We start from the raw sequence: 27794 nt of genomic DNA, 5'->3' as shown, positions 1-27794 counted from the left end.
TCAAGAATAGCTTTTAATGAATTGCCCTTATAATTTATTTTTAAAGAAGATACAGTGTGGGAATTTTTTATGGCTGTCATGTCAAAACCCACCATCAACTCTAATGGAAAACTTCTGTATATATTGACTTTTTGCTGCAGACAATAATTCGAAGAGGAATTGCTAAGTGAGGGATGGAGAGGATAGGAAAAGTAACTGGCAGATTTATAGATACTGGAGGTCATCTATGGCTATATAGGTCTTACATCTTTGCCAATCAGATCCTCTTGGTTTTCCACAATCCCCCAGGGAGCGATACCAATGGTGCAGATCTTCCCTCGAGATTTTGAGGCATGATCTTTCAGGGCATCTCCAACATGCCGAATGACCCCTGGCAAAGAAACAGCATAAACCAGAAATTCATAATTATGTCTCTTTTATTCAATATCATATGGATTTAGTACAGACTTGTTTTTTAAGGGAATACCTATGCCTATCATTACAATTAAGTAAAGCTATGCATATATTCCTATTCTTATTATTAATTTCTGTGAATCTATTTTATTCAATCCAAAAAATTACTAAATTAAGTAATAAGAAAAAAAAATACACAGCTTTAGAAAGAAAAATGGACATACTGACTGTTGACTGCAGCTTTCTTATCTGCATGTCAGCACTGGTATATTTCCAAGCACAGAAAGAAGCATAGGAATTAATTGTGCTCCCTGCTCCCCACCCCCCAGCTCCTTCAGAAGTGCAGCTTGTACACAAATGATCCAATCAAGGATGGAAATCGAAAACATCATTATCCTACTCTGTGATAAAGCTATTTTTCCACTCTTTCCAAACAAACTCAGTCACCTGAGATAGCTTCCAGCAGGGTATTAGAACCCACCCTGGGAATCAGTGAGAAAACAGAAATTAGTACAGAGACAATGGCTGCTCTCCAGCACTCCTCCAAGGGCTGCTTCCTTACCCTAGACCTTTGGCAGTGTTTCAGTGGTATCTCAGTGCAAAAGACAAGTGTTATTCCTCCTTCCTTTTAATAAAATAATCTTTTGAAACCTGTCTTTAAACAAATACTTCCAGGATATCGTTGCACTGAAGCAGACCTGTGGGTTTGCTGCAGATGTTATCTGATTCTCAGTTGCAGAGTTTCTGTAGCATTAAAATGTCACAATTTCCAGATGACTGGAGAGAAATTACTGTCACACAATTGTTAGGATTTTGGTTGTAGTTTTGTGAACTGTAAATGACCCAGGGTAAGAAAACTCCCCACAACCTAACAGATCCTCTATGTCCTTGAGTCTAGTAATTCTTCCTGTGGTGGAAAGTTAAAGAAACTCCAACCCTGTACCTGCCATCAGCTATGAATTAAGCTATGACTCAACAGCCTAAAGGATTTAAAGCAGTACATCTGTCCAGACTGCAAAAATTTCTGCTGTTTAGAATAATCAGCTTTCAGCATGACATGAATATTCATAGCAACAGTCATGTTTATAGCCAGGTATGCTCTCTCTCTCTCCCACAACCCTGATTCTCAGTCCAACACCTGTGTTTCAGGACTTTTCAATTATAATTTTTCTTAAGAGAAATCCAGTTTTAAAATTTGTCTTCAACAAAAAAGACTGTACCAAGAAATTCTCAATTTTTATGATTTCACAAATAATTTTCAGCTATACAATTTGAAAACCTAGTCCCAGAGCAATCAACTGCTTTCCTCCAGAAATTAAAGACAACAAGAGATTACGGATATCGCAAAACCACTTCTGGAATTGTTTGTTCTTAAAACAGCAGAGAGCCACTTGAACTACATTGTTTTGTCTAGATAGTTTCTGATTACGGGAAAAAACAGCCCTTTTCAACAATATTTATGATGACTTTTCTGCTTCATTTTTATTGTTTTGGCATTTGCAACTATGAGGATTTGAAAAATGGTAGGAAGCAGTTGTGAGTTTGCCAAGTGCAAGTGCTATTGTCTGTCCTTAAAAAACAACAACAACAACAACCCCTGTAGTTTGATTTCTACAGTTGCTGTGGGGTAATCCACTGCATTAAGTGTACAACGTGTACATTTTTCTGATGTAATTTTAATGTAAAATTTATATCTGCCTGCCATCATCATGACAAGAGTATCTGACAACTAATATTATTACCACCACAGTGCACAGATCAACATTAACTTGATTTATTCCTTACTTTGAAGAGATGTGGGGCATATTACATTTGTGTCTATATATCTAACACACCAAAAGCTATGCCTCTTTGGCCTCTTCAGGGACCAAGCCTGCCAGAATAAGAAGAGTGTTTAGACAACACTCACAGACCCATGGTATGATTCCTGGGGCTGTCCTGTGCAGGGCCAGGAGCTGGACTCTTTGACCCTTGTGGGTTGCTTCCAACTCAGCATATTCTATGATTCTGTGCTACCTGTATTGCTGCTGTGATACAACTGAATACTGTTTTAAATTTGATGTGCTCTGGAAGCCAAGTCCCAGACTCCTATTAAGCATTTATATTCAAACATGTAGGAGTTGATCCACCATGCACTAAAATTAACACATGATAGAACGATTACATTGTTTTCCAGAGACAGTAAGAAGATACACTCTTACTAAAGTAAAAAAAAATTATAGGTTTGTTACTCCAACAATGAGAATGACATAAGAATTCACAAGTTCATGTCCTAGCTCAAAACTTTTTGCAATTCTCCCTAGAAGAACATTTTTGACTTTCCCCTGAATCTCTCCCCCTTTCTGCCTCCTTCAGGGAGTGTAACTGAGATGTCAAAGCCATAATTTTTTGTCTGGGGACTGATGTTTTGCAACTTATTGCCAAAGTGTACATGACATGCTGTCTACTAGTAGAGCTGAACCAGCTGCTGTCTTGGATCCCTAGGACACCTGTTTGGTGTATCACAGATGCTCTTTGACTAGAAATGACAGATATCACTCTTGATGAAAACGTAACAGCAAAAATTTAGGTTGAACTCTCTACAAGTAAGAAAGAATTTTCCCACCATATCCAAAACCCAGAATTTTTCTCCTTTAATACTTCGGGTCACCTGACTAAATGAAACAAACAACCTTTCTGGATGGAAGTGTTTTCAGTTTTGTGTATTAAGAGTTGGACTTTGATTAGTCCCTGCAGCTTACAGTTGATCTTATAAAGTCTTCCTCGGCGATATAATACGAATACCCTAATACAAAAGCAGGAGGCTTTATTTTCAGCTCCAAAGTGTGTTTTTTACAGTTTAGCAGCCTTTTATTCTGTTTTATACCCATTGCCAGGTTGGTTTGAACTTGGTATTTTCTTGTTTTCATATAGCACAGAAATGACAAAGAAAATAAAACATAGAATGGCTTTCTAATCTCATAATTCCTACTTTCTTTTTCCTTTTTTTTTTTTTTTTTTTTTTTTTTGGTGATAAAGTCTCCTACATGCCACTGTACTTTTACTTCAATGATGCTCTTACCTGTGTTTACTCCTCCAGTGAATATCCATGCTCCAGTTGTCATTGCAGCCTTAATAAGTCCTTTTCCAAAGACTTGTTTGAGTTTTGGCTGAAGTTCAAAATTCTGAAGGCCCCCGTGCACAGAGATGAGAAGTTTGGGGAGCTCAAGTTGCCACTCTTTGGTCATCAGATGCAGAAGAAGGTCAGGCTTTGTGTCAAAAGACACACGTACATACTGCAGAAACAAGAGCAATAGCAAGAGTAGAGAAAAAAAAGATTAGTTATACCCACTGGTTTCTAATGCATGTTATCAGTGCCAAATAGATCAGATTTTTTATGACAAAACCAGTAAACTATTTGCTAACCTGATGATTAGTTTCCTGGTTAAGAAACTAGGAATAATGGAACACATGGAATTCACAGGCTGGATAATTTTCTTTATTTAGGAAATTAAGACATTAAATGGTTCAAAATCTTTAGCAATGTTTAAAATATTAATGTCTACCATTTAAAAATGCAAAAGCTGGACCAAAAATGCAAGAATTCTGCCAAAGGTGACCTAGGTAGTCAGGGCCACAGCTGTGTATTTACTTGTACCTCATTTTCAAATGAATGATGTCAAAACCTCAAAAGGTAAGAAATAACAGATAGAAACTCAGTTCTTCAAGCAGACAAGTTTAAACTGAGCAAGACTACCAAACTGATACTTTCCAGATGAAAGACTGCTAACTATGTGATTTGTACAGGTTCATGATCTTGTGGAAGATTAAATCCTAAAAGGGCTGTGAAACAAATTCCTGCATTTCCTGTTGCTGGTTGTTCAGTGCTACACATGCAGCAATTTGTGCCAGGGGAGATCATGCCCATCTGTGTGTGCACATGAATGACAACTGCCTTCAAAATTTTCCACAGACCTACCATGTCACACAAATACCAGCCTCTCTCTGTTACGAGACTTTCTCCTGTTCTTTCTGTTGCTGCTTCACAAAACCTGTGACAGGGCAGGTGATACTTTTTTCATTTCTAGTTACATAGCAGAAACAGGAAAAAGTTTTTTTATAGCTGCTAAGATCTGGAAGGACCCTCTTAATAAAATAAAATTGGTTTCAGAAAGCATTCATCTGTGAAACTTCTGATTGAATCAATGTCTGTAGAGCAACTTCAGCAGTCTTTCCCTTGATGGGCTGTCAGCACAGACATCAGCTGTATACCATTGACTTCAGCCTGAGGAATATCTAGTCCTGATTTGTTTATTGTAACATGCCAGGTGGTATAATACCCATACATAGTATGTAATAATTTTGTCTCTTTTTGACACATTTAATCAGGTTTTTTTTTGCCAAAAGTTTGTTCTTTTTTGGCAATGCCATATGGTAATAAAGTGGATTCCTTTCTAGTTGAATGCAAAATAAGGACTTGACATTTTCCAGAGGAAACCGCTAATAGACAGTATGTTTTGCAACAATGGATTATTGCACAGTTACCATCTATTGTTATTTATGGAAGCAGAAGACTGCACAATTAGTTGGGGGCAGGGGGGCGCACAGCCAAACTGAAAGCTAAGCAAGAACTTGTGAACGCACTTTCACCCCCGTGCATCAGTAATGCTTTCTGCAGCAGCCAGGACAACTTGCAACAGCCACTGGACACAAAATACCCACAGTATTCACATCTGTCAAGCTTATTAATATAGATGAATTGCCTCCTCAGTAGCTACTCAGTCAATTTCCAGTGTGAGACAAAATCTTGTATGGCATCTGATTCCACTGACTAGATTGAGACTTTAATAGTTTTTAAATTGGGATTTGAGGGTTGTCAAAGTTTTGACACAGCAGATGGAGTGTATAAGAAAAATGATCCTTATTCCTTTTTTTTAATGTCTTAAGGGAGATCTGAGACTGCAGATCCTTACTGGAGGCATTCACAGACAATGTCCTTCATGGGGCCTACATGAAAACTCTTGGTCAAACTACGGAGTCTTTGGTTTGGAATCACTCCTACCTTACTCTGCTTTCTGCTTTTAGGTGAAGGAAGACTGCAAGTCTTAAGAAGATAATTAAGGTGAATTCATACTGGCAATGACCATACAAATATGTTGAAAACATGCCACTGCATCATCTGGGATGATATTAAGATGAAGGCACAAATAGCAGCAGATGTGTATGATCCAATCTGGACAGTGACTACCTTTTTTTTTTTTTTTTTTTTTTTTTTTTTTTTTTAATACCTCAGAACGTGTTATTTCACTGTTCTACCTTCTTAAGGCTATGTCTCTTATACATGAAAACCTCTGAATTCCAGTAAATATAAATATATAAAGTGAAGAAGAAAGAAGTATTTTCTTGTATTTATTTGAAATGTAGACAACTTATATTGGAAGCAACTCCTTTATTTTTTATAGCAGGCAAACCTCCTTTATACTCAGGATAATTTTACTTTACAAAGTGGAAATTTAAGGAAAATAATTATCTAAGGTTTTTTCATGTAAATTAAAATTTAAATCGAGTGAGATATAATTTACAGGTTTAGGAGTTTTTGGCAATGGTGCCAAACATATTTTTTCCAGTGCACAGAGCATTCAATTTTTATGACTATTTGAAAAATTTTTTGCTCTTACGGAGGCGATTTTTAGTTTGGCATACTTGAATTCATTCTTTTGCCATTACTTAATATGTTAGCTAGTAACTAAAAGAGAATTTTTCTGTCCTATTTTTAAGTTTACATTAAATTATAAATCACACCTTTAAGGCCACTTTTGCCTATAAAAAAATCTCATGTCTTCCAATCTTGTAATAAAATATTTATCCTGAACAGTTCTTGCTTAGAATGTTGCTAAATGCTGATGAGTATTTCTGCTGTTCCTGAATTCTCTTGCTATAGCCTCTGGAGGCAGATACAAAACCTGAGACTAAGCCAAACCACTATGCTGTTGTGCTATGAAATTCCATGCCTGGTGTATCCGTAGCTATAGAAACTATCAGTTCTAATGGGAAATGATTTGGCCCTTTCTTTATGGGAGAAGTATATGGACAGGATGCAAAAACTCAGTTTTTATGTGACAGCAAAGCAGGGCAAGTTAAAAAGCAAAAGTGCAGTTCTGAATCACAAAACCTACAGACTGACTTGATTGGCATCAATACAGAACATGAAAGGACAAAGCACCAAGCTTGGGCTGTAATGCTTATTTCATCCCTAGGCTAGCACAGTGGTAGCCAGCAAGAGTGCATTTATTGCCAATTGTTGTTTCATGTTTTTTGTCAACGTTCTCTAAAACAAACCTATGCCCACCATCAGTCAAACAGACACTTCCAAGTTTGACTCCAGTGCCCTGGGGCAAAAGTCAAAGTTCCTGAGAGATAGAATTGCTACTCTTTACTCAAGCTCAGCTGTCTCATTAAAGCTCTTGGTGAATGATTGCAGATGAGAGTGTCCATGAATAAATTAAAGAGACTCAGAATTTTGTTGTGCTTCTGAAATTAAATCTATTCAGACAATATTTTGTGATCTGCATTCTGACATTGATCCTGTGTTTCTTTTTGTTAACTTACTTAAGTTTCTATCACTACAGATATGTCTTCAAATTAAAGATTGGTTGCCTCAAAATGTGAGCCTCACCAAAAAAAAGAACCCCAAAAAACAACAACAAAAACCAAAACACAACAAAGCAAAAAAAAACCACCCAAAAAAATCAGCCCACCACAACAACCCCCCTGTCACCCTGGTTTTTCTGAGTTTTTTAAAGCCTTTTGATTGTTCATAAAATGGAGTCAGATCTTTTAGCTACTGCACAATATTAGGAGCAGTTTTCACTTTTTCCCACATGTGTAACATAAATACATCCTTTGTTTTTCATTCTCTGTCCTTTGTTTCCATATTTCTAATCTGAAAACAATTGTAACTGACAGTTGGTCTGGCCATTTGGCTAGGAGGTGAAAAACTCCAGAAGCCAATCCACAGCCAGACCCACAAATGTATAAAAAGTAAGAAATAAACAGGCAGAGGGGCTCTCGGCCTTGGCTCAGCCTTGAGCTGGCTCAGAGGAACCCTCTGCCCTGCGAAATCTCTCATCTCCGTGTGGTTGCTTTGCATTTCCCAGTCACACCCCCCCCAAAAACAACCCCTCCCAAAAAACCAGAAAACAAAACAAAACAACGACAAAACCAACAAGAACCGCCCCTCCAAAAAATCCCGAAACCAAAACCATGCAATTCTCACTGAATTTAAAAATCCCCATCCTACTTAGACTGAAACCAGATTGGTTCTGTATAAGTTATTTCTTTGTAACACCTTAAGGCCTGATCCAAGTCCTGCTAAAAAATCACTGAAAGGACCCTCATTGATTTAAATGGGCTTTGGATAAAGGTTTTTATGTGTTATTTCCTCATTTTCTCCATGTAGAACACCATCTTTTAAATTTTGTAAATATTTTTTAAGAATTAATTTACTATAACAGAAACAATCTTGTTTGCTGCCTTTTCATGGTTTTTGCAAGTTACAGGATTATCTTTTTTTTCCCTCTCAAAAGCCCTGATGATTTTTTGGCATTATTTTAAAACAGTTTTCATAAAACTCAATGCATTTTAAACCAAGAAAAATACCTTTTTCTGTGACTGACTTCCAAAGATCTTAAATAAAGTTTTAAGGATCTGAATATTAGCAACTTTGCCTAAGTAACTGTTAATGATCATTGGAATTCTACTGATGTTCCTTCATGTTTCTGTGCACCATAAGAAAAGCAGATAAAACTGAAGTAAGCTTCCTTTTGCAGCTGCAAGCATATTTTAGGATTTTACTCTGCATATGAAATGTATCATTGAAATGCATTCAGTGAGGAGGAATCTGTTTAACTCACCAAAGACTTTTCAAACAGCCATCTTCCATTTAACCCTGAAAACCCATGATGAAAGAAATTTCAATTCAGCAAAGAGCAATCCTTTAAAGAAGTTTATAGACAATCCAGGCACACCAGTTAATGACAGAACATTAAGGTTGTGTGTGTATGTGTGTGTGTGTAAAAGCAGACAGTGCAGAGAAAAATTGGTTTAGTTTGCTCACAAGTGCCGTGCAAAATGCATCACACCTTAATTGGAATGGAATCACTCACATTAGTTTGATAATTGCTTTCTGACTTAATAAAATGCTAGTATAAAGCTAGACAAGTGTGTTACTTCCTAAACTGCAGAGACAACAAGCATAAGGAGATAATATTTTATTAGTTTTCTTGTATTTTTATCAATTTTATTTGCAAAACCTATTAACAAAATTTATGTACATCCAAATACTTCTCACATATTTTTACAGTTATTAAATTTGAAAATCTGCTATAAAAACAAAATAAATGCAGACAAGAAAAACTGTTAATTGCATTTCTTACATATTAATGAGATGAGTCACTTGTAAAGAAAATATGAGATTGACAGAGATTTAAACACCATATAATCTTGTTGCAGGACCATCTGTGGTTGCATGAAATTGAAGGAAAGGCCTTTTTAATAGCTGATCTTGCTACTCAGTGTTACCTAATCTCAGGTATGTGTTGCTATCTAAATTTGTCCACAAATTATTGAGCTATTCACATTATTGATTTAAGGGGGATAGTGCAGTTGCACTGAAGATACTTTAACAACTGCATGGCATTAGCAAAAGTCATGCTGTTTAGGAATTTTTGTTCCACATGGCTGTGGAAATGAATTTAATGGTCCAGTCAGTTCTATTGACATTATGTAGGTCATCTTTGCTGGTTTTTTTTTTCCAAATTCAAGTGTTTTGTTATAATTTCAGTATAATTTTCATTTCCACAGCTAAAGATCTGTTTGTTGTTGCCTGGTGGCAACTGATATAATATTGTGTCATGAAAAGTATAATTATATTTACTATATATTTTGTATTAAAATCTAATTCTGTTACTTCAAATGGAGAAGTATTTATCTGCCAGTTTTACATGCACTGATCTGTTCCATTTGGTTTCCCAAATATAAATCTAAGGTTATGGCTCCTATTAACAAATCCCACCTAATTCTTTGTCGTTGAATTCCAAAAAAATTAATTTTTTTTCTGTTAGGACAAACCAAGAAAATACTACTCATTTTGGTGTTTCCCTTGCTTAGTAATTTTCATGTGTGGGCATCCATTTCAGGAAATAAAATAGGGAATATGTGGAAAATGTAATGCCATTTTTTTTCCCCTGAGGTTTTCCTTGATTTGGTCAGCTTGCCAAATCTTGCTGCTTTGTAAGGCTATTTTATAGCCAATAGGCACAATATAAACCTACCGTGATTGCCAGCAAAAAAGAGCTTGCATGCTATAGCGTTATATGGTAGCCAGTACGTAGAAAATGACTAACACATTTTTAGAAAGGAATATATCTATCATGTTTTCTCTCATTTATCTTTCTTCCCTTATCCACACTGATCCGCTTCTCTGCATTTGGGTTTGAGAATGTACAGTTGAACAAGAGTGAGACATAAACTTCAGAGAATGAAGGCTTTTTAGAGGGGTTAAGATTTTAGTTAGAGATAAGCTTTGCTGAAATTAACTAAAGTAGATAGGTAGGCTTTGCTGAAATTAAAAGTTAGTAATTAACTAAGAGAAACTCGGTTCAGGATCACTCTTCCATATTAGAATAACTGATTATTTGTCAACTTTGTTTGGTTAGCTGTGTTTATAATGAAGAATACAGAAACTGATAAATAGCTTTTAGGAACATAAGACAATTGTAGGCCTCCTCTGCCCAGAAACCCATTGAAGGGTCATGAAGACAGGAAATAGGAGTCCTACCATGGGTTAATTTATCACATTTGCATTGAAAAGATAGAAAGGTCAGAACGAGGAAGACTTCTTTACTTTCCTCATTTTGGGGACCCCTCCCCATGAAAAGGACCTCCTACCGATTTCAAAGAACAAACTACACATTCTTAATAGCTTTTTAGCTAATTACCATACGAAGCGTGGAATGGGATGCACCAGGGTTATGAATATACATTTGTGTTTTGGGTATTCAATGCTTTTGTAAGTAAAAGGACTCTGTGATCACCTGTAAATTGCGGTGTGAATTTGGGAGCTGTCCCGCACACTGTCCAGCGCCGTAATAAACATACACTCTCTAACTTTAAACTGGTAGAGAGTTTGTCCTTCTCAGTTGGGTATTGATACTAGATCAGTACCTATATTTTTTTAATAAGTCAAGAGTATTTCCAAGAGCTACTATGTACTTACTCCTTTTTATTCAAGCCTTATTTTATCAATATAATGTTTCTTTTTTCCTCATCTTTGCTGAAAAAGTTGGTGGGTTCCTTTGTCTGAGCAAATTATTGGCTTCCACAGAAAGCTTTGGATTTTTAAAGTTTTATTTATTATGGGAAAATCCTAGTACCTAGTAAATACAAAGGTAGGACTTTAATTTTCTATTAATAAAATGGCAACAACTAGTCAGACAACATTTTTGACTATAGTCTACCGTAAAATAATGGCTGGAAAGAAGAACACAAGGACATCTTCATGCTGCTTTCTGTGGCAGACACATTATAAAAAAATTCTTTAATCCATTTCCATTGAAATGGTTATGCAAGCCTCCTTATTTGTGTTTTGGTCTTATGAAAGGCATTTTTCTCACTGGCAGTAAGCAAGCACAAAACCCATTCAAGAGATATTTACTTAATTGTTTAATTTGAAGCACTTTTCCCATTAGTGGAATAATCAAATTTCTGGAGATTTAATAGATTTTTTAATGAATGAAGAATTTGTTTTATTTGCTTATTTTGGGTGGGGTTTAATGATTACAAATAGATGGCATGTGCAACTACCTGACTCTAGTCTGATGAAATGAATCTGGAGACTTTCCAGCAACAAATTAATTGTCTTTATTTATCCCTAAGTTTTAACTGCTTTTTTCGATTTCTGAGAGTTTAAGTCCCCTTTTCTGTTCTCTTTTTTTCTTTCTTTCTACATAGTTGATGGTTTCACTCCTGACCACTCTGTGACAATGTTTTTCTTTCCTTTACACTGACTTCTGGTTTTATCTCCACAGTTTCACTCCAATTGTACTTCTTTGAGCATATAGCATGAATCTTAGAGCACATCCTGTCTCTTCTGGCACTCTGCCAGGACATAGGAATCCCAGCAAAGATGAGAAATCCTCTAAGAGAATTGGTGTCAACAGCTTCCCTAAAATCTTCATCATTTCTTGGCTCTCCAAGACTACTTTTGCCTGGGCAGGGCTGTTTATTTCTTTAATAGAAATCTTCAAGGACATCACTGAAAAAGCTGTAGTGATTATCCCTTCTCATAAAACTGATTCATTGCAAAGAATAGGTATATGGTTAATAACATTCATTACTATATCTTTGGACCTCTGGCCTTGCAGATTTTTAGGTGGTTGGTTATAAATTGAACATATGATGGCTGTGATACTCTCAGAGAAACTACCTAATTTTCTGTTTCTAGGTGCAGCAGTGCTTTCTAGTTTCTAGCAAAAAAAAGCCATCCATCTGCACAAACAGAACCATTCAGTTGAGTAGTCACTCTAACTCCAGTACCTCTGTACACATCTGAGGAAAATACTTTGCCCCCACTAGCGTAGTACCTGAGATTTTCGCTGTCTCTAACCTCTGTTCTTCATGACAGATCGGAGACACCTGTTGGGAAGAATTCATGCACAGAAAACAGTACTGGATTGCTAGACAAGTTATTCTGCAGAACGCCCAGGAGTTCAGCTTCTGCCCTCACTGCCAAAGCAGTGTATTGGCCTTAAAGTGCTAGGCACATACTCCACTGTAATTCCCAAAGATCCAGGTTCTGCAGGTTAGATAAAATCAGAGAGATTGTTCCTTTCATGTAATATTAAAAAGGAGAAACACACATGTGGGTTAGTGTGTGTTCTGGAAATGTTCCTCCAAGTTAGTGGAGCAAAGCCTTGGTATCACTCCACAGTGAAGGAGTAACTTCTTGCTCAAGGGATTTCCTAGTTCCCAGATTAGACACTTCCTGCAGCCTCTTATTTCACCGAAATATGGACCATAAGTCTACCTGGTCTGTCTTCCAATACTTGTCTGGAGGACTATTAAAGGGAATTTTGTATGTTTAAAATTTGTCAGCTTTGCAGACACAGCCAGCAATGGGAAATCATAGTTGAATTCTAAAATTATTGAGGAGAGATGAGTAGTCATTGGAATAAAGTAAAGACAGCAGCACATTAATGTGTTTTCAGCCTTCTTAAAGGTAGCTCCTTTTATACTGCACTCCAGCTTTTACAGTTAATTTTGTTCACCCACTCTTTGGCACATGATACATAAAAACATACATTCCAGTCATACACTCAATACTACTTTATCATGAAGTTAAGAAAGAACGTTGTTCATTCTTTGTGAACGCTTACTTTTAGCTACCAGCATTATTTATCTAAGAGAAAAACAGGGTTACCATGGCTTTATTGGAGTGGCCTCCTCCTTGGAACTCAATGGTTCCAAAAGCGTCTGTCGGGCTGAGCTGCGTGTGCTTGTTGATAGACCACTTCTCCGACTGGATGTCATTACGAGTAAGCCTGGTTTCATTTTTCTCATTCTGAGTTACAGAGGCGCTTGGAGGTTGTCCAATGTGTTGACCTGTTAGACGCCCACAGCAACATCTATGACATTGAACAAACAGAAAACCTGAGTCACGTGCATGTATAAACTGAAGAGGGGAACAAACTGCAAGAAGAACCTAACCCCTTTTCAACTCTGCTGATTCTTTTCCTGAAGCCTTTATGTATGGAAACAACACTGTATATATATATATTACCTTTTTTTTCCCTTTTTCTTGTTTAATTTGGACTCTCCTGTATTTTAAAAAAAAATCATGCTTTGTTCTAAATATGTACAAAATGAAATTAAATAACATCTCTTTTCTTCAAGTAACATCAGGATAATTAATCAGCTTTAGCATGGATTAGCATAAATTTTAAATTGCTAGTTGAATGCATCTATTTGCATTTGTCAGTGTTGTGTCCAATTGAAGTAAATATTCAGTGGACTGAATATTGAGCTAAGAAGATAAAGAAATTAAACACAGATGCTGACCCACCCTTGATTTATCTTTTTTCTTATTAAATAAGTTTTGAAATGTAAACAAATAATTTCCACAGAAATCCATCACTCTGGATGTAATTCAACCACCTTCTGAACAAATCAGTTCACAAAATATTTATATCTGTGTCCATTATATGCATTTATATATAGAGAGATTTTTTTTTTAACTAACTTCCATTTTTCATAGAAGTAACATGCAATTACCTATGGGGGTCTTTGGTGCTGGGTATGATATGAACACATTCTCTCTTGTAAAATGCTCTTTCTATCCATGATTTCTGTGCCTAAAAAAGAGAAAGAAAATGCCTTGAGCTCTGTTTGCTTCGTATATACGAGTCATAGTACAACTGTAGAAAACCTTCAAACAGAAGAGAAAATTTCACTGACTCTTCAGATAAGCAGTGCATATTTTGCAGAGGGCAAACATTCCCCTAGAACTATGGTTCTCTTCTAGAGCTAAGCACCCCATAAGCTTTTAATATCCATCTCTTTTTCATTAGCCTGATGACCCTGACACTGTTACTGATATTCTCATAGCAGAGGAAAAAATCTCTGGCGAAGAATTAACTCAAACTCTAAACCTTTCAGCATGGCAGAAGAAACTTTACACCTATTCATTAAAAACACCTCTTTTTCCATGTCAGTGATACAGCCAAGCCAGCTCTAATTAAAGCAAACCTACAACCAAACCAACCAAATTACCCAGAACATTTTTACACAAGTACTGAGAGTGCTGTTTAACACAGAGGCAGAAAAGACAGTTTCTATGTGGAGAGCCAAAAGAAAGGAAAAGAAAAGAAGAGAAGAGAAGAGAAGAGAAGAGAAGAGAAGAGAAGAGAAGAGAAGAGAGAAATAAAAAAATAGGAAGATCAGGTTTTCAAACAAGACATGCAAGATTTTAATACATTGAGTCAAATAATTGACAGGTAGCCTCTAAAACAGTTCAGCGAAGCTATGTTTGCTCATAACACTTAAGCTCTTCCGCCACATATTCAGAGAAAAGCAGGAAATCTCTTGCAGCATGGCCTTAATTGTCAGATACACAAGAAGTCTTTCTAAACAGAGTTAGGTAGGAAAGAAAAAGGGAAACGAGAAAAACAAGCACAAAACAAAAAATGGAGATAATTTCAGAGTTCTGAAATATGTTTAATTATCTAGGAAATCCTCACTCCATATAATACGAGTTCTGAAAAACTCTCTAAAACATTCACACAGATAGAATTCTATTATTTCATTTAATAAGGAGATGACGTGAAGCTTTCCCTTGAAAATTAATTTTAAACAGATTAACTTAATATATTTAAATAATAAAATTAACCACTTAATAGCATAGCATAAACAGAACTATGAACTATGAACTAGGACAGAATTATCTGAGAATTAAGTAATGTGAGTTAAACTTTAAACAGTTTAAAGGAAATATGAGCATTTTGCCTCTATGAAAAGAAAATTTTTGGAATTGCCTATGTAACATTACCTAATTAACTGATGTTGCCTTTTACTGTGCAAGGATATATAAGTCATACCTGTTTTACTTTTACTAACTAATGTTACATCACTATCTAATTTTAGCTTCTTGTCAATTCAACCTGCATCTCATTTTCCAGAGCCCTCTGCTTCTGAAACGTGTGAAAATCACTCTGAACGAAAGAAATTTCTTGGAGTCAGTGAATGTCACCAGCACAAACTATAAAATAACATAACAAGAATTTCTAGCTACATCTAATGCTTACCAGTCCAAGTATATAGAATATATTCTTCTGCTTTTTACAGAGAAAGTAATTTCTTGCTGGATCTAGTGGTTACTGGTGCTATTTGGCAATATTTTATCTTTGCTCTCCTCATATTTTTATTGGAAATGTTTATTTGCTAGACTTCATATTTTGTAGGAATAGCAGATTCCTAGCATCACTTTTACAGTCAGAAAAAAAAAAAGGTCTCTTGAAACCATTAAATAAAACTGTATTTGACTGGTTTTTCTCACAGCAGCAAACAGGGTTAATGTATTATAGAAGGGTGGGCAAGATTTGTTTTGTTTAAAAAAAGTATAGTTCAATAGACAATCTGAAAGTTAAAAAAGTTTTACTTCCCTAAGAGAGACCTTGAGATTTAATTTATAATAACTTCTAAATATCCCTTATTAAATATATTATTATTTCCAGACTTTTTTGCAAACAATTTACCGTGGTTAATTTCCTGGCTACATAGAGCTAATATGTCTTTTCTAAAGGTGGTCACTAGCTAAATTTATCTCGAGTTCTAGCATGCAAAGATGCCATAACAGGTACTTCACTGAAATTTTTTTTTTTATGTATAAAAGCAAGCTTTCAAAACCCAAAAACCTGACATTTCAAATTTGTTTTTCTACTCTTCCTCATATTGTCTTTGCATGTGGAAAAAAATACAGATACATTAAAAAATAAATTATTAACAAAAAAAATTTATATTTGAATTTTCATCATATTTCTTCACAGACATTATTGCAAAATAATAGTCTGGTTTAAAATCTCCTTTGTTCACATCAGGAAAAGATACCTTCTAGCTTTTAGATCTCAAACAATATACTATCCTACCCAGCAGAGTTGTGATGACAAAATACGTATTTACTAATCTCATAATTCCTTGTCCTTCTAAATTTAAAGGAAAGCATCTGGTTGCACTGCCCCATGCCAGTTATCTTTTTGTAACAGATATAATTTGCAATGAACTATAAAGTTCAGAGATATAATAACTTATGCTACTTGCTGTAAAGTCTTCATAACAGAGTAATTTCAGGAAATCAACATATTCCTAACTAAACTTTTATAATGCAAATTAATAAAGTAATAAAAAGTTTAGAAGACCACAGCAAAGTATTTTCAAGACTAGTAGAGCAAGAGGCTTTTCTTCTCTTTCTCTTATTCCATAAATACTCCCTCAGTAACAGTTAATGAGACAATTTAAAGTCCACAGTGAATTCATAAAGTACGCGCCATACTTGAATTTAGTTTATTCATAGCTCAACTCCCTGGGCAAGTTTCTCTCTTTATTAACCTCTCTGAAAAATCCCACCAAGAACATTTTCTTTCTCTCTTTTCTTTACCTGAGTATCAAACCTGGCATTTAAGGCTGTCCTGGAGCAAATCCTGCTGCCCACGTTTCTCCACGGCTGGTCATTGCTAATAACACATTCGTGCCTGGCCAGGGTGCAAGGCGCTCGCTCTGCCTATGGTGCACCAATGTGAAAACCAGCAAAGCCCTTGCACCCATTAGCTGCTTGGAATGTGCTGCTGTGGGATTAGCCTTGTTAAAGGTTCAGTGGGCATTCACCCATGGCCCCACAACACCGCTGGGTTTGAACGTCTAATTTGATACCAAAAGAAAAACAAATCTCTTGAGAGCTTGGATTTAACTGGCACAAGCCTTGATGGGCTCTTTGTCTCTCTTCTTTGCCCCTGAGAAAGTGAGCTGGTCAAACTGTGATAAGATGCTCTGAGTTCTTAAGTTCAACTCAGGAAAACCAATCCATCAAAAGAAACACTGTGCTAAGCTGGAAGGAGCTTGAGGATATAGTAGAAACTGTTAAGTTCCAAAGAATGAAAGCAGTGAATTTATTGGACAACTGAGAGAAATCTATACACAGTTGAAATATTTTGCATATAATCAACAATGGCATTTTTCCAAAGAAACTGAGGTTTTCTCACTGTTGCCCACCACAATTGCTGTACTGTAGTGCATATAACTGTTCATAAACACAAATCTTTGTCTTTCAGAGACAAACAGCTGCATTGGTTTCATTGTAATTAAAAGCTGATAACTTTAACCAAAACTTGAATATTTACAAATTTAGGCACTACTTCCTTACTGTGCTCTCTTGATATTAACACTGATAAATGACCTTCTCATATGAACAACACATTAATATTTAATTTAGTACCTAACAATAACATAGGTTTAGTTATTTACTTCAAGAGTTTTCAACACCAAGTATTTTGACTCTTAACCCCTACCACCATTTCGCATTAGTTCCTCTCTACTCCTACATATGCCTTCATCCCTTTCTTTCCTTATCATTAAGGATGCATCTAATGGGTCAAAAATACTCTGTCCACCCTTGGTACTGATGAACACACAAGCACTACACTGTTCTGCACATACATTGGCTGTGATGGGCAAGACTGAGAATATGCATGAACTTTTAAACTTCTTACACCATCACACATATGGAGAAGGTCCTGCTAGGCTGGCTAACCCATGGGATTTCCTTTGACTCTCTTGCACAAGTTTTTGTGCAATACATAGATGTATTTTGTAAATATTAATGTCTATATTAAGAATGTACATATACATACTCTCTGTGTGTGTACACACACACAAACACACACACACACACACTCACACACACAAACACACATTTTCTTCCAGCAAACCTGTGACCTGTGAGGTTTCTGAACCAGAGTTTGTGTGCTTATCTCGTCAGATCTCTTAAACACAGGATGGGACCAAACATGGTCTGTGGAGAATGACAGAGGTGAAGTTGCAGCCAGGAAAGCAGCTAGTAAACAGTTCAGTGAGGTAAAGAATATAATGGGGAGTCAGCAGGTAAAGACAGCTTTTTAACACTAGGGAATGTGATTTGGTTGAGAGGGTGGAGAAGGAGTGAGGTGAAGAAAGGAAAGATCTCAAGACTGGATAACTAGTTAAAATCTTAACTGACTTTGAAGAGAAACATCAGTGTTTGAACCTGACAAAATTATGGAGATTGATCTTGGATTCACGTTTCAGCCTGCAGAGCAACATGGGGTAAAAGCCACATCTTTTGTCTTAAGAAATTGACAAAAGAAACAATGGTTATATTAATTCCCATATATCACCCAGTGGCCCTAGGATGTTTTATAGGTAGGGACTTTAGATTTGGGGAATACAGCTCTTGCTACAGGAAATTGAAACTTGCTTTGCTTGTTTAAAGATGCATTAGCTTAGGACTCTCTGGAAATGCAACCACCCTGCAATACAGACTTCAATTTTTTGAGGAGTAATAAAGAAAGAGTTAGTACAGAGAAAAAGCTATTTTTCAATGTTGTACAACTGCAAAATAGTGCTTTCAGAGGTGGATGCTACCCATTTCATGATATAAACATATATATTCTTTAAATCATCCACCCAGCTCACTGTTTATGAAACAGAGCTAGTACTGATTGCTCATGGGAAGTAAGGGTGAATATTTAAAAAGAGGTTTCATTGGGGAAAGAAAGGTGTTTAAAGCCTTTCTCTACTTTCCAGGGGGACAGAACAGCTGGAGGCAATGGAGGCAATAGAGTATTACTGGAGATTACAGTTACAAATTACAGAGAAGATTTAGAGGAGCATATGGTGTCGGAGCATCAGAGCTATTGCAAACTGAAGTGATTGGTATTCCTTAACCAAATGGGAACATTCACAAATTCCACTGTCTCTGCATAACAACCCTGTATCTGTAAACTTCTATAGCTACATCAATACAAAGGAAGGCAATGCTTCAGTTTAACCTTATTACAAGGTGTGCCTGGGATGAATTTCCAAGCCTCATTTCAACACTGTGCAATTATAAGCATTATTAGAACTTTTAAGTCATTCTTGACACATTAGAAATTCACCTGTCTGGACATTTACTTGGGAATCATTGGACTGTCCCAAAAGAGTTCATTTTCTAGCAGAAGTATCTAGAAGCATCTCAGAGACTGGCAATGTGATCTTTATCCACTAGAGCTGTACTTATATATGTTGTGTTCTTTTTCTAACAGGCTTCTCAAGCACTTTATCATTAGAGTTGTTACAAAAACAATCCTGAATTGTCTTGAAAATCAAGTTGTATTTAGTACAGAATAGGAGGGCATAGAACACAGACATTTATTTTTACAGTACGTTACAGAAATTATCTCCTAGCATAGTTTACCAGATGTAATTTTTACACTGTACTTAGAAGAAATAGAGTAATTTAAAAATAATTAGGAGCTTTCATTCAGTAGTTAATGATTTTAGTAATTATAGCTGACATTTTTCTTACTGCAAGGACACAGAAATGAAATGTTATGTCTCTGCTAATGTTACAGTGGAAATTTGCATTTATGCTTTATATAGATATTACATGGAACAAGCATATGTCATTATTATCCATGCTATTGACGGATTAACTGAAAGCTTAACAGATATTTTTAAAGAACTAGAGAGAATTATTAGATCCAAGATTGGTGTAGACATCAGGTTCCTACAGGCCTCCTTAAAATCTGTAGAAGTGTAAGGGGGAAATTTTAGAGAAAATGTCATTAAAATGAAGGATGGAGATATATATATATATATATAAAAAATATATATAAAAAGAACACTTTAAAAAAGTGTTTTCTTCTTATGGGTTTTAGCATACAAAAACAAGAATGAAATCTATGAGCTTCATTCATGAGGTTTCTTCAGATACATATTTATGATTTCACCGAAATTGCTGTGAGTTTAAAGTTATTTAAATAAGTAAATAAACATTTTCTCATATGAAAGCTTTACCTTATCTAGACCTCTGTTTGATCTCTACCAATGTCATAAATACAGGCTATTAAAAAGGGAAAACAATCTTTTGTTTTCAACAAAGAACAAAGAAGAAAACATGTATAATGCTTTCCCCTGAGTTTCTCAGCTAACAATTATTTTCTACTCGTGGACTTCTGTGTAGTTGTGATTTCTACATACTCTGTAACCCTTAATGGGATTTCTCCTACCAACTTGCCAGCTGATTTCTTGCAAGCTTTCAGCAATTTCACATCTTTCTCCTTGCTGCAGAGGGAAACACTTCCTTCTGTTTGTTTTGAACGTGAATCCTCATGCTTCTCCATTGCTGAGAGAGGCAGTGAACACTCAGTTCCCATCCATCCTCTTCATACCAGTCATGGTTTTCAAGATATTCTCTGAAGAATTTTATTTTCCCAGATTAACCATTTAGCAAGTATTTCCTCACGCAGAAACTATTTATTACCTTTTATCACCCTTGCTGCCCCTCTCCAAAACTTTTTCAACTTGACTGTTCCTTCTGGGAGGATTCCGAACTGTGCAAGTATGGTGGACTGACTACAGATTGCTTTTGTGGCAAGTGGACATTCAGTAGTTTGGTATCTATTTCTTGCCTAATAACTTCAATAAAAGATTGAGTTTGTTTTCTTTACCGTCTCAACTGAACACTGTGGTATACTTTCACAGAAGTATCTAGCTAAATCCCAATACCTCCCATAAGTGTAGTAAAGAATTTACAATACTAATAGTAAAGAACTGTTATAAAAATCAAGCTGTTTTAATCAAATCTTTATTACAGATCAGCAATGAATCTATATAAAGTTCTAATTTATGTTAAATGCAGCTTAAAAAATCATAATAAAAAATATACCATAGAAGTCTATAGCTGCACATACATCATTAGAAAGCCAAATACACAGGAAATATTGTTCTGCCACTCAACACTGGTAGATTATTTCTGTTTTAAACTACTATGCTTGTTTCTGGATTCTGAAAGAGTACAATATCATTCCTAACTCTCAAAACTAAGGAAGGAAAATACCTTTCACATTAAGCAAGTTCTCATGCTGTCTAACAAAAATCGTGAGGTTAAAATGCACACCTAGTAGTTAGGGACTGAATCTAATTCTGGTCTGAACAATTAGGTTTCTAAACTAGTCATTCTACCCCATAAAGGTATGACAGCTATAACGTTGTCTGCTCTTTCATTAGATTGAGGTGGTTTTGTTAGCCACTGAGTGGGTGCTGAGCTGATGAAGGAATTAAAATTGAATTATACATAGCTGCATGAAAGGGCCTGAAGAAATGAGGATTCCAGATGTTGCCCAAGCCTAAACATTCAGCTGGATCAACTTTATGTTCACATTTCATCTTATCTAACATGCCTGTAGTTACTCCCAAGTCCCTTTTGAGCCCCCTGAATAAAGCAGTCCCACAGGCATCCTTTGTCACAAGGCTTTGGTTGAGGCCATGGTTTCACCCCCTCCAGCCTAGCCACATCATGTCAGATGTCCTCAGACTATGGTAAAACTTCAACCACATCTGTAAGCTATTCTTGTAACTATCTTTGTGTCGGATTCATCAGTGTGTGCAGACTGCATTGGAAGCCTCCTGGATCATTCTTGCCATCTTTACAATGGAAAACATGAGTACTAAATTGCACAAGTCTTGCATAGATGCAGCTATTTCATTTTGTGTCCTACAACTTGTGTTTCTCATTTTTCTTCTCCTGATGCTTTAAGCACCAGATTTTACTGAATTCTGCCCTAGAGAACAACAAATAACAGAGAGTTATGTTTTAGGCATGTGCCAAGCCCATGTATTCTTTAGATTTTCATAGCCAAATGGTGGCATTGACAGGAGTACTTTTAATGCTACCTTTTTAATGCTACCTTTTTTCAAGAGTTGGTGGACATATTCTGAATTAAGTTACAATATTTCTCCCTTATTTTCTATTCAAATTGCATTATAAAGAAAAGCTTCAAAATTTGTTTCAGATGTTATTTTTTGTTATATGGGCAGTTGTGACCTTTGATTTCAGTGATACTTGAACTGAAAATAAATGTACTACTTTAGCTCTCTTAAATATTACAGGGAAAAGTTTAACAAAAGATGCCAGTGATTTATCACTTGAAACAAAATTAAATAAAATCTTAGGAAGTCTTAATAATGTCATCAGAGCTAAGTAAAACATTTCTAGCACATTATCAGAATGGATATCTTGACTTTGACTCAAACAGCTGTCTTTCGCCAAACAAGCTGCTGAGGAAGCAGACAAGTTTTTAGGTTTGAGAGCTTACATCCAAATCACAGCTATTACTCTGATATCAGCATAAAGTGTGAATGGAAAAAAAATTCAGAAATATGATACTTAAAGAGAAGTAAATGCTTTATTTTCAATTTTGTTATCTGTACCTTCTCACACATGGTCAGAACAAAAAGAGCCGATGCACCTCAGGAAGGAGGCAGAAGCCTCACTGAATAGGGGAAGAGGGAACAGCCCTCCAGCCTCTGCAATAGCTTCTGCAGCCAGGAACCCAGCAGCTCTTTCCCCCAAACCTCATTCTGGAAGGCATGGATCCTTCCACACCACTGCTTGAACAGCTGTTCCTCTCCTTCCACTGCAGACCTTCCTTCTCTCTTCCTTGTGTGACACAACGTGTAGAAAAATATTAGAGAATGTTCCAGAGCTGCTTGATAGAACTGCTGCCACGCAACTCTAGTGACCTTTGATTTTGGGCAGGGGTAAAGCAGAAGCAAACAAACAAAAAAAGTAAAAAAATTTTTCTCGTTACCAGCTGCATCAGCAAACACACAGGAAATCTCTCATAAACCTGGTTTGGAGAAACAAAATTTGTTCCCTGCACTAAGTTACATTTCTTTTAGAAAAACCCCCGCAAAGTTTGGAATTACAGTATTTTATTTCCTAGTTATTTTGGCATTATAGTATTTCAGAATTATTATAATCTAGGCTTAGCTCTATAGTTAGCATTTTTTCCCCTGTTAAGTCCCAGAGACTATTAATACTTGATTTTCCTGAAAAATATCCAAGTTTCAATTGTCCACCTAATGCAATGTTTTAGTTCAGCAATATGTAAGTAAACAAGAAGAACATGACTAAAGTATTTTCTAATGATTAAATTCCTGAATTAATCAGGAATATAGTAATAACATATAGATACCTTTTTCTTGCAAAAAGATGGTTTCATTGTATTGTCTACAGCAAATTTACAAGAATATGAGCATTGCTGAAGCAATGGGAGTGAATGATCAGTTTGAAACACTGTCAGATAAAGTCTGGTTCAGCTGTTGTGAGCAGTGTGAGAAACCGTTTCTTTGCATTTTGCTTATGCTTTAAACATACAATGCTGTTGTGAGGGAAGAGTGTACAATTGTGTGATGATGCAAGAAGCATATTTAAAATACTGTAATTCAGCAAATCTGAAACACTCAGACAGACCACCGCAGAACTAGAAACATTCTATACCTCTGACCAAAAGTTTATAGCGCTATGTAACTAAGTAGTTTTTCAAAAAAAGGCTTTAGATTAGATATTATTTTGTAACCTACATTGCTGCATCCATGTAAAAATGAGTAATGTGAAAACTAGTGGCATATTTATTTTTTTTAATCATATTCAGCCCATAAGAATTCTATGTCATACACACATCTGTGAGGGCCAAGAGATGAAGAAATACTTTTTTTTTTTTTTTAATGTCAAGGGATTTTCCTTATCTTTCTAGTATTTCTCAGTTAGAATCACAACTACATGAGAGAACTTGCAGGCCTTTGTCTACTACACTATAGTATTTTTCATGCAGGTTGATGCTCTTGCGCTGATCATTGCTCCTTTACTACCCTTGGCAATGCAACTTTGCTTTTTCCTTTTCTTTATCACCAGTCTGATTCAACTTCAAATGAAAAACAAAGACCACTGTAACTACTGCCGTCAACTCTTCTCCCTCTCAAATGAAAGCAGTCACACTACCAGATCCAAGAGCCCTTTAACATTCTGAAAACAGGAAAAATTTTCCAGAGATAGAATTAAAAAGGAAATAAATCTATCACATTTTGAGCCCAACTTTACATGTGCACAAAATGTAAGGTATTTTTTGCCATACAGCTCTGTGTGTACATTAATGTTAATGGTCTTCCTTGTGGACTGTGGAATTTTACGTTGTTCCTCAGCATGCACTTCCTTAATTGGCAAAGGAAGTAAAATCTTATTAGATGTAGTCAATGCGAGTTATTCCAAATGTTATATGACTCAATTATGACTGTAAAAGCACACCCACTTTTCTAAGATGCTTTAGTCTTACCACATTTTTTTCTTTCTGCACACATAAATCCATTATTCCTGTTTTCTGCTGATGTTTAGTCCTAACCACGTAGCTTAAGCAAAAGTAAACACATAGTATTCTTTAATAATAATCACCAAATAAGAATTTATAAAGTTTCATGACTTTTCTCCAGTCAATTATAAGGGTCAATTATAAGGAAAAGAAGAACCTTGAGGCTTAAATTCTTATTAAATCACAGACTAAGAAAAGAAGTCACCAAAAATATAAATTACACAGGTACTTTTCATATTTCTTGTTTGATCTGAACAGAGGGTCTTACCTTAAAAGGAATGTTGCAAAAAGAATCAGCTAGTATTTCTGTTTCAGTAAATTTGAAACTTGGTTAAATCTGCAGAGTTCCTTAAGGAAAACAAATTATATAAAATCTCAGACAGGATTATAATTTTAAATTCTTGTGTAAGAAATTACTTTGAAGGTGATCTATATCAAAATTTAATCATATTAATCATGCTGTGTTTGAACATATAATTAGGACCTATATTATCGATAACAGAAAATATTTCAGTTGGCTTTTCATTCTGTTTTAATTTATAGAATGAGCTTTGTTTGGTGTTTGAAAGACCTTCTTTCAGCCTGTTCTGGCTTTGATTTAACAATGTTATTAAGACAGTCCTAGAGTTTAATTTTTAATCCTTGAATTAATATTAGGATTAGAATTTTTCAGTGAACCTGGGTGGGCCTCATTAAATCTCAAATCCTGCAAATTCTTGCTTTTGGGCAACCCACAGTTTCATGACTTTGGAAAATTTGAAAGACTGGAGCCCAGCAATGATGAAAACAAGCCCCCCTGCTGTCACACTGCTACCATAGTTTCTTGTGCTTTTAGCAACAACTGGTAATTCTTTGTCCTAGCTTAGTTAACCAGCTGCCAGAAATTATATTAAAAAAAAAAAAAAAAAAATCATTCTTCTTTGGCATGTAATGTTCCTTACATGCAGTAACTCCTGCAATTGCATCTATATATGCATAACCACAAACCACAATTGGGGTGGAGGATGCCCACTACACCAACGTAGAAGTAAACAGCAAGCATGAATACTCTTGTTGAAGCCTTGGAGAAGGACTCAGACTCAAAGGAAAAAAAAACCCAAACCTGTAAACATTCATCATCATCTGATATTCCCATTCTGTGGGATGGAATCCCATTTTTTCTTTCTCCATAAAATTTTGAAACAAATAGTCATGGTAAAGGCTACTGATTGATGACACAATCTGCAGAGGATTAGGATTACTTTTGTACTGCCACAGTAAACAGCTTGGAAAGCCACTGAGAAGTCATTTTAACATGAAGACAGGAAGAAGACAACTGTGTCTACTTTTTGGTAGACCTTATCTTCTGGGGTTTTTTCCTCCAAAACCCAGTAAAATATTTTCACGTGAATAGGCAGATTTTGTGGAACAATTGCTTATGAAGTATTGAAATATTTTCTACAGGCTAGTCAGTCCATCTTCTGTGCCCCTCAGAAAAGCCAAATAACTTCCTTAAACCATTCTTGACCTCACTGCAACCTATGGGCCTAAGAAAATAGGCGCTGGTATGGCTTATGAATCAGCTGGTCAGTCTAGGTAGTCACAGCTGACTCTTCCTACTTGAAAGGTTTACAAGAGAAAGAGAGCTTAGATGATCTAAGATGGCTTAGATTCTGTAGTGTAAAATGTTAACACCACTGGCATGGACATCGCAACTTCCACCGTCACACCATGAAAGTCGGTAGGGGTTACTGAAGGGTTAGACAAGACTGCCAAAATTGCCATTGTGCTCATCCACTGATAACAGGGTTGGAGTTTAAATTCCTGAATTCCTAGACAGAAAGTGACTGATATGAAATCTTATGATAGGGAATTCATTTGGGGTTTTTTTAGGAGTTATTTCACTGAGGTGTTTGGGTGGTGGGGTTGTTTTTTGGTTTTTCTTTTTTTAATTTCTCCATTCTGCGAGACTTACTCTGAGATTTCCGGTCACAAAAATCATAAGCCTGTCTGAAGAACCGTATTCCTTGAGATGGAAACAGTTTGAAAAGTATGGTGGTATGGACCTTTCTTTGAATTAATACCAATCAGATATTGTCTGTTAAAAGACAATGCAGTGCTTATAGTAATAAACTTGAACTGTACAAGGTTATTCAGAACTATACACCCAAATACATGTAACTGAGGATAACAATCCCTGCGCTCTTCAGTGCTCTATGTTGAATGTGGCTTGCAATGTTCTAGAGGGTTCTGGAAGGAATGAAACATGTAATTTGTGATTAATAAGAGTTTCTGATTTTAATAAATTCTCATAGTACAGATAAGGAGAAAAAACAGTTAAGAAACAGGTCTTATTATTTGCAAAGTTGTAGGATGGAGGTCATTCACAATGAGAGCATATAAGCAGTTTTCAATTACTTTCTTATTTTGGCTTGACTCTGAAATAAAGACTTTGATGTAATACTTCTTTTTTTTCTTTCTTTTTTTTTTTTTTTCCTATGCTGAATATTAAAATGTACTGACTGGGAAGAAAACCACCCAAACCCTTTTTACTTTAAGGCGGCTTGAGAATTTTTTTCTTTTTTTTTTGTTTAAATCTCCTAGAATTTGATTGCACAGCACATTTCAGCTATCTGCCCCAGCTGGCCCCTGTATCAGGACTTTCTGATTACTACTTACACATTGTTTCATAGTGAACCCTTGAAGGATTTAATTTAATAGAGATTAGTATCTTTATTAAGCAGTGGTTAATTGAAGCCTCCTAGTTCTGCTAAATGTTGTTTAGTGAAGTGGATTAGTTATTTTAATTTTTGCTATCTCACACAAGAAAATAACATTGAGTGAAATAAATACCTTTTCAATTGGTACGCTAGGGGTGACATTACTACAGGGTTTTTACCTTATGTATTTTAAGCTGGCAGTTTTCTAATTTACAGAGGTACCCCTGGTTCAGCAAACTTACAAACTGTGTTGATCCAAAAACCCCTCTCTTAGACTGGTTTAATTTTAAAAAAGGAAAAATGAAGACCACCATCAAGAACACCTTATGAAATGTATGACCAAAATTTGTCACTGCTTTCTCTTTCTGATCCAAAGAGGGGAAAAAAATCAGAAAAAATGTTATGGAACATTTATAAATTTTGTTTTAAGTTTGATTGCTTCCCTAGGCTTTCCTGTGAATAGCTTTTTTATGTGACAATATTATCTTCAGTTGAGCAGCAATATTAAGAGAGATTATAAAATCTTATAGAGTGTCAGTAACTCATGAAAGAATATTAGTGACTCACTCAAGACCAATTTATGAAAAGATTATTTAGAAAATTTTAGATTCTAAATGAAGATGTCTGCCTCATTAATTTTACCTGTTGACGTCTCAAGGAATGATAACTTAGAATTCAATTAAATGCAATAGGTCATATCGATTTTACTGCACTGTTTGTACACTGGAAA

General features: G+C 35.7%; 1 protein-coding gene across 3 annotated transcripts in view; it reads right to left on the bottom strand.

The window, feature by feature from the left end:
* The window catches only part of TRPM3 (transient receptor potential cation channel subfamily M member 3), a 436952-nt gene that overhangs the window by 127487 nt on the left and 281671 nt on the right, over positions 1 to 27794 (bottom strand). For all 3 annotated transcript variants that reach the window (XM_040089919.2, XM_040089918.2, XM_058424050.1), the window contains exons 2-5: positions 13702 to 13781; positions 12851 to 13055; positions 3455 to 3668; positions 246 to 370 (exon numbers count right to left, since the gene is read on the bottom strand). In XM_040089919.2, the coding sequence (XP_039945853.1) occupies positions 246 to 370; positions 3455 to 3668; positions 12851 to 13055; positions 13702 to 13781 (624 nt within the window). The remainder of the gene's footprint in view (positions 1 to 245; positions 371 to 3454; positions 3669 to 12850; positions 13056 to 13701; positions 13782 to 27794) is intronic.

Source organism: Hirundo rustica, chromosome Z, assembly GCF_015227805.2.
Source record: "Hirundo rustica isolate bHirRus1 chromosome Z, bHirRus1.pri.v3, whole genome shotgun sequence".
NCBI classification, from domain to species: domain Eukaryota; kingdom Metazoa; phylum Chordata; class Aves; order Passeriformes; family Hirundinidae; genus Hirundo; species Hirundo rustica.
Note: the sequence above shows the minus strand (reverse complement) of the source record. Positions and strands in the feature narration are given on the sequence as shown.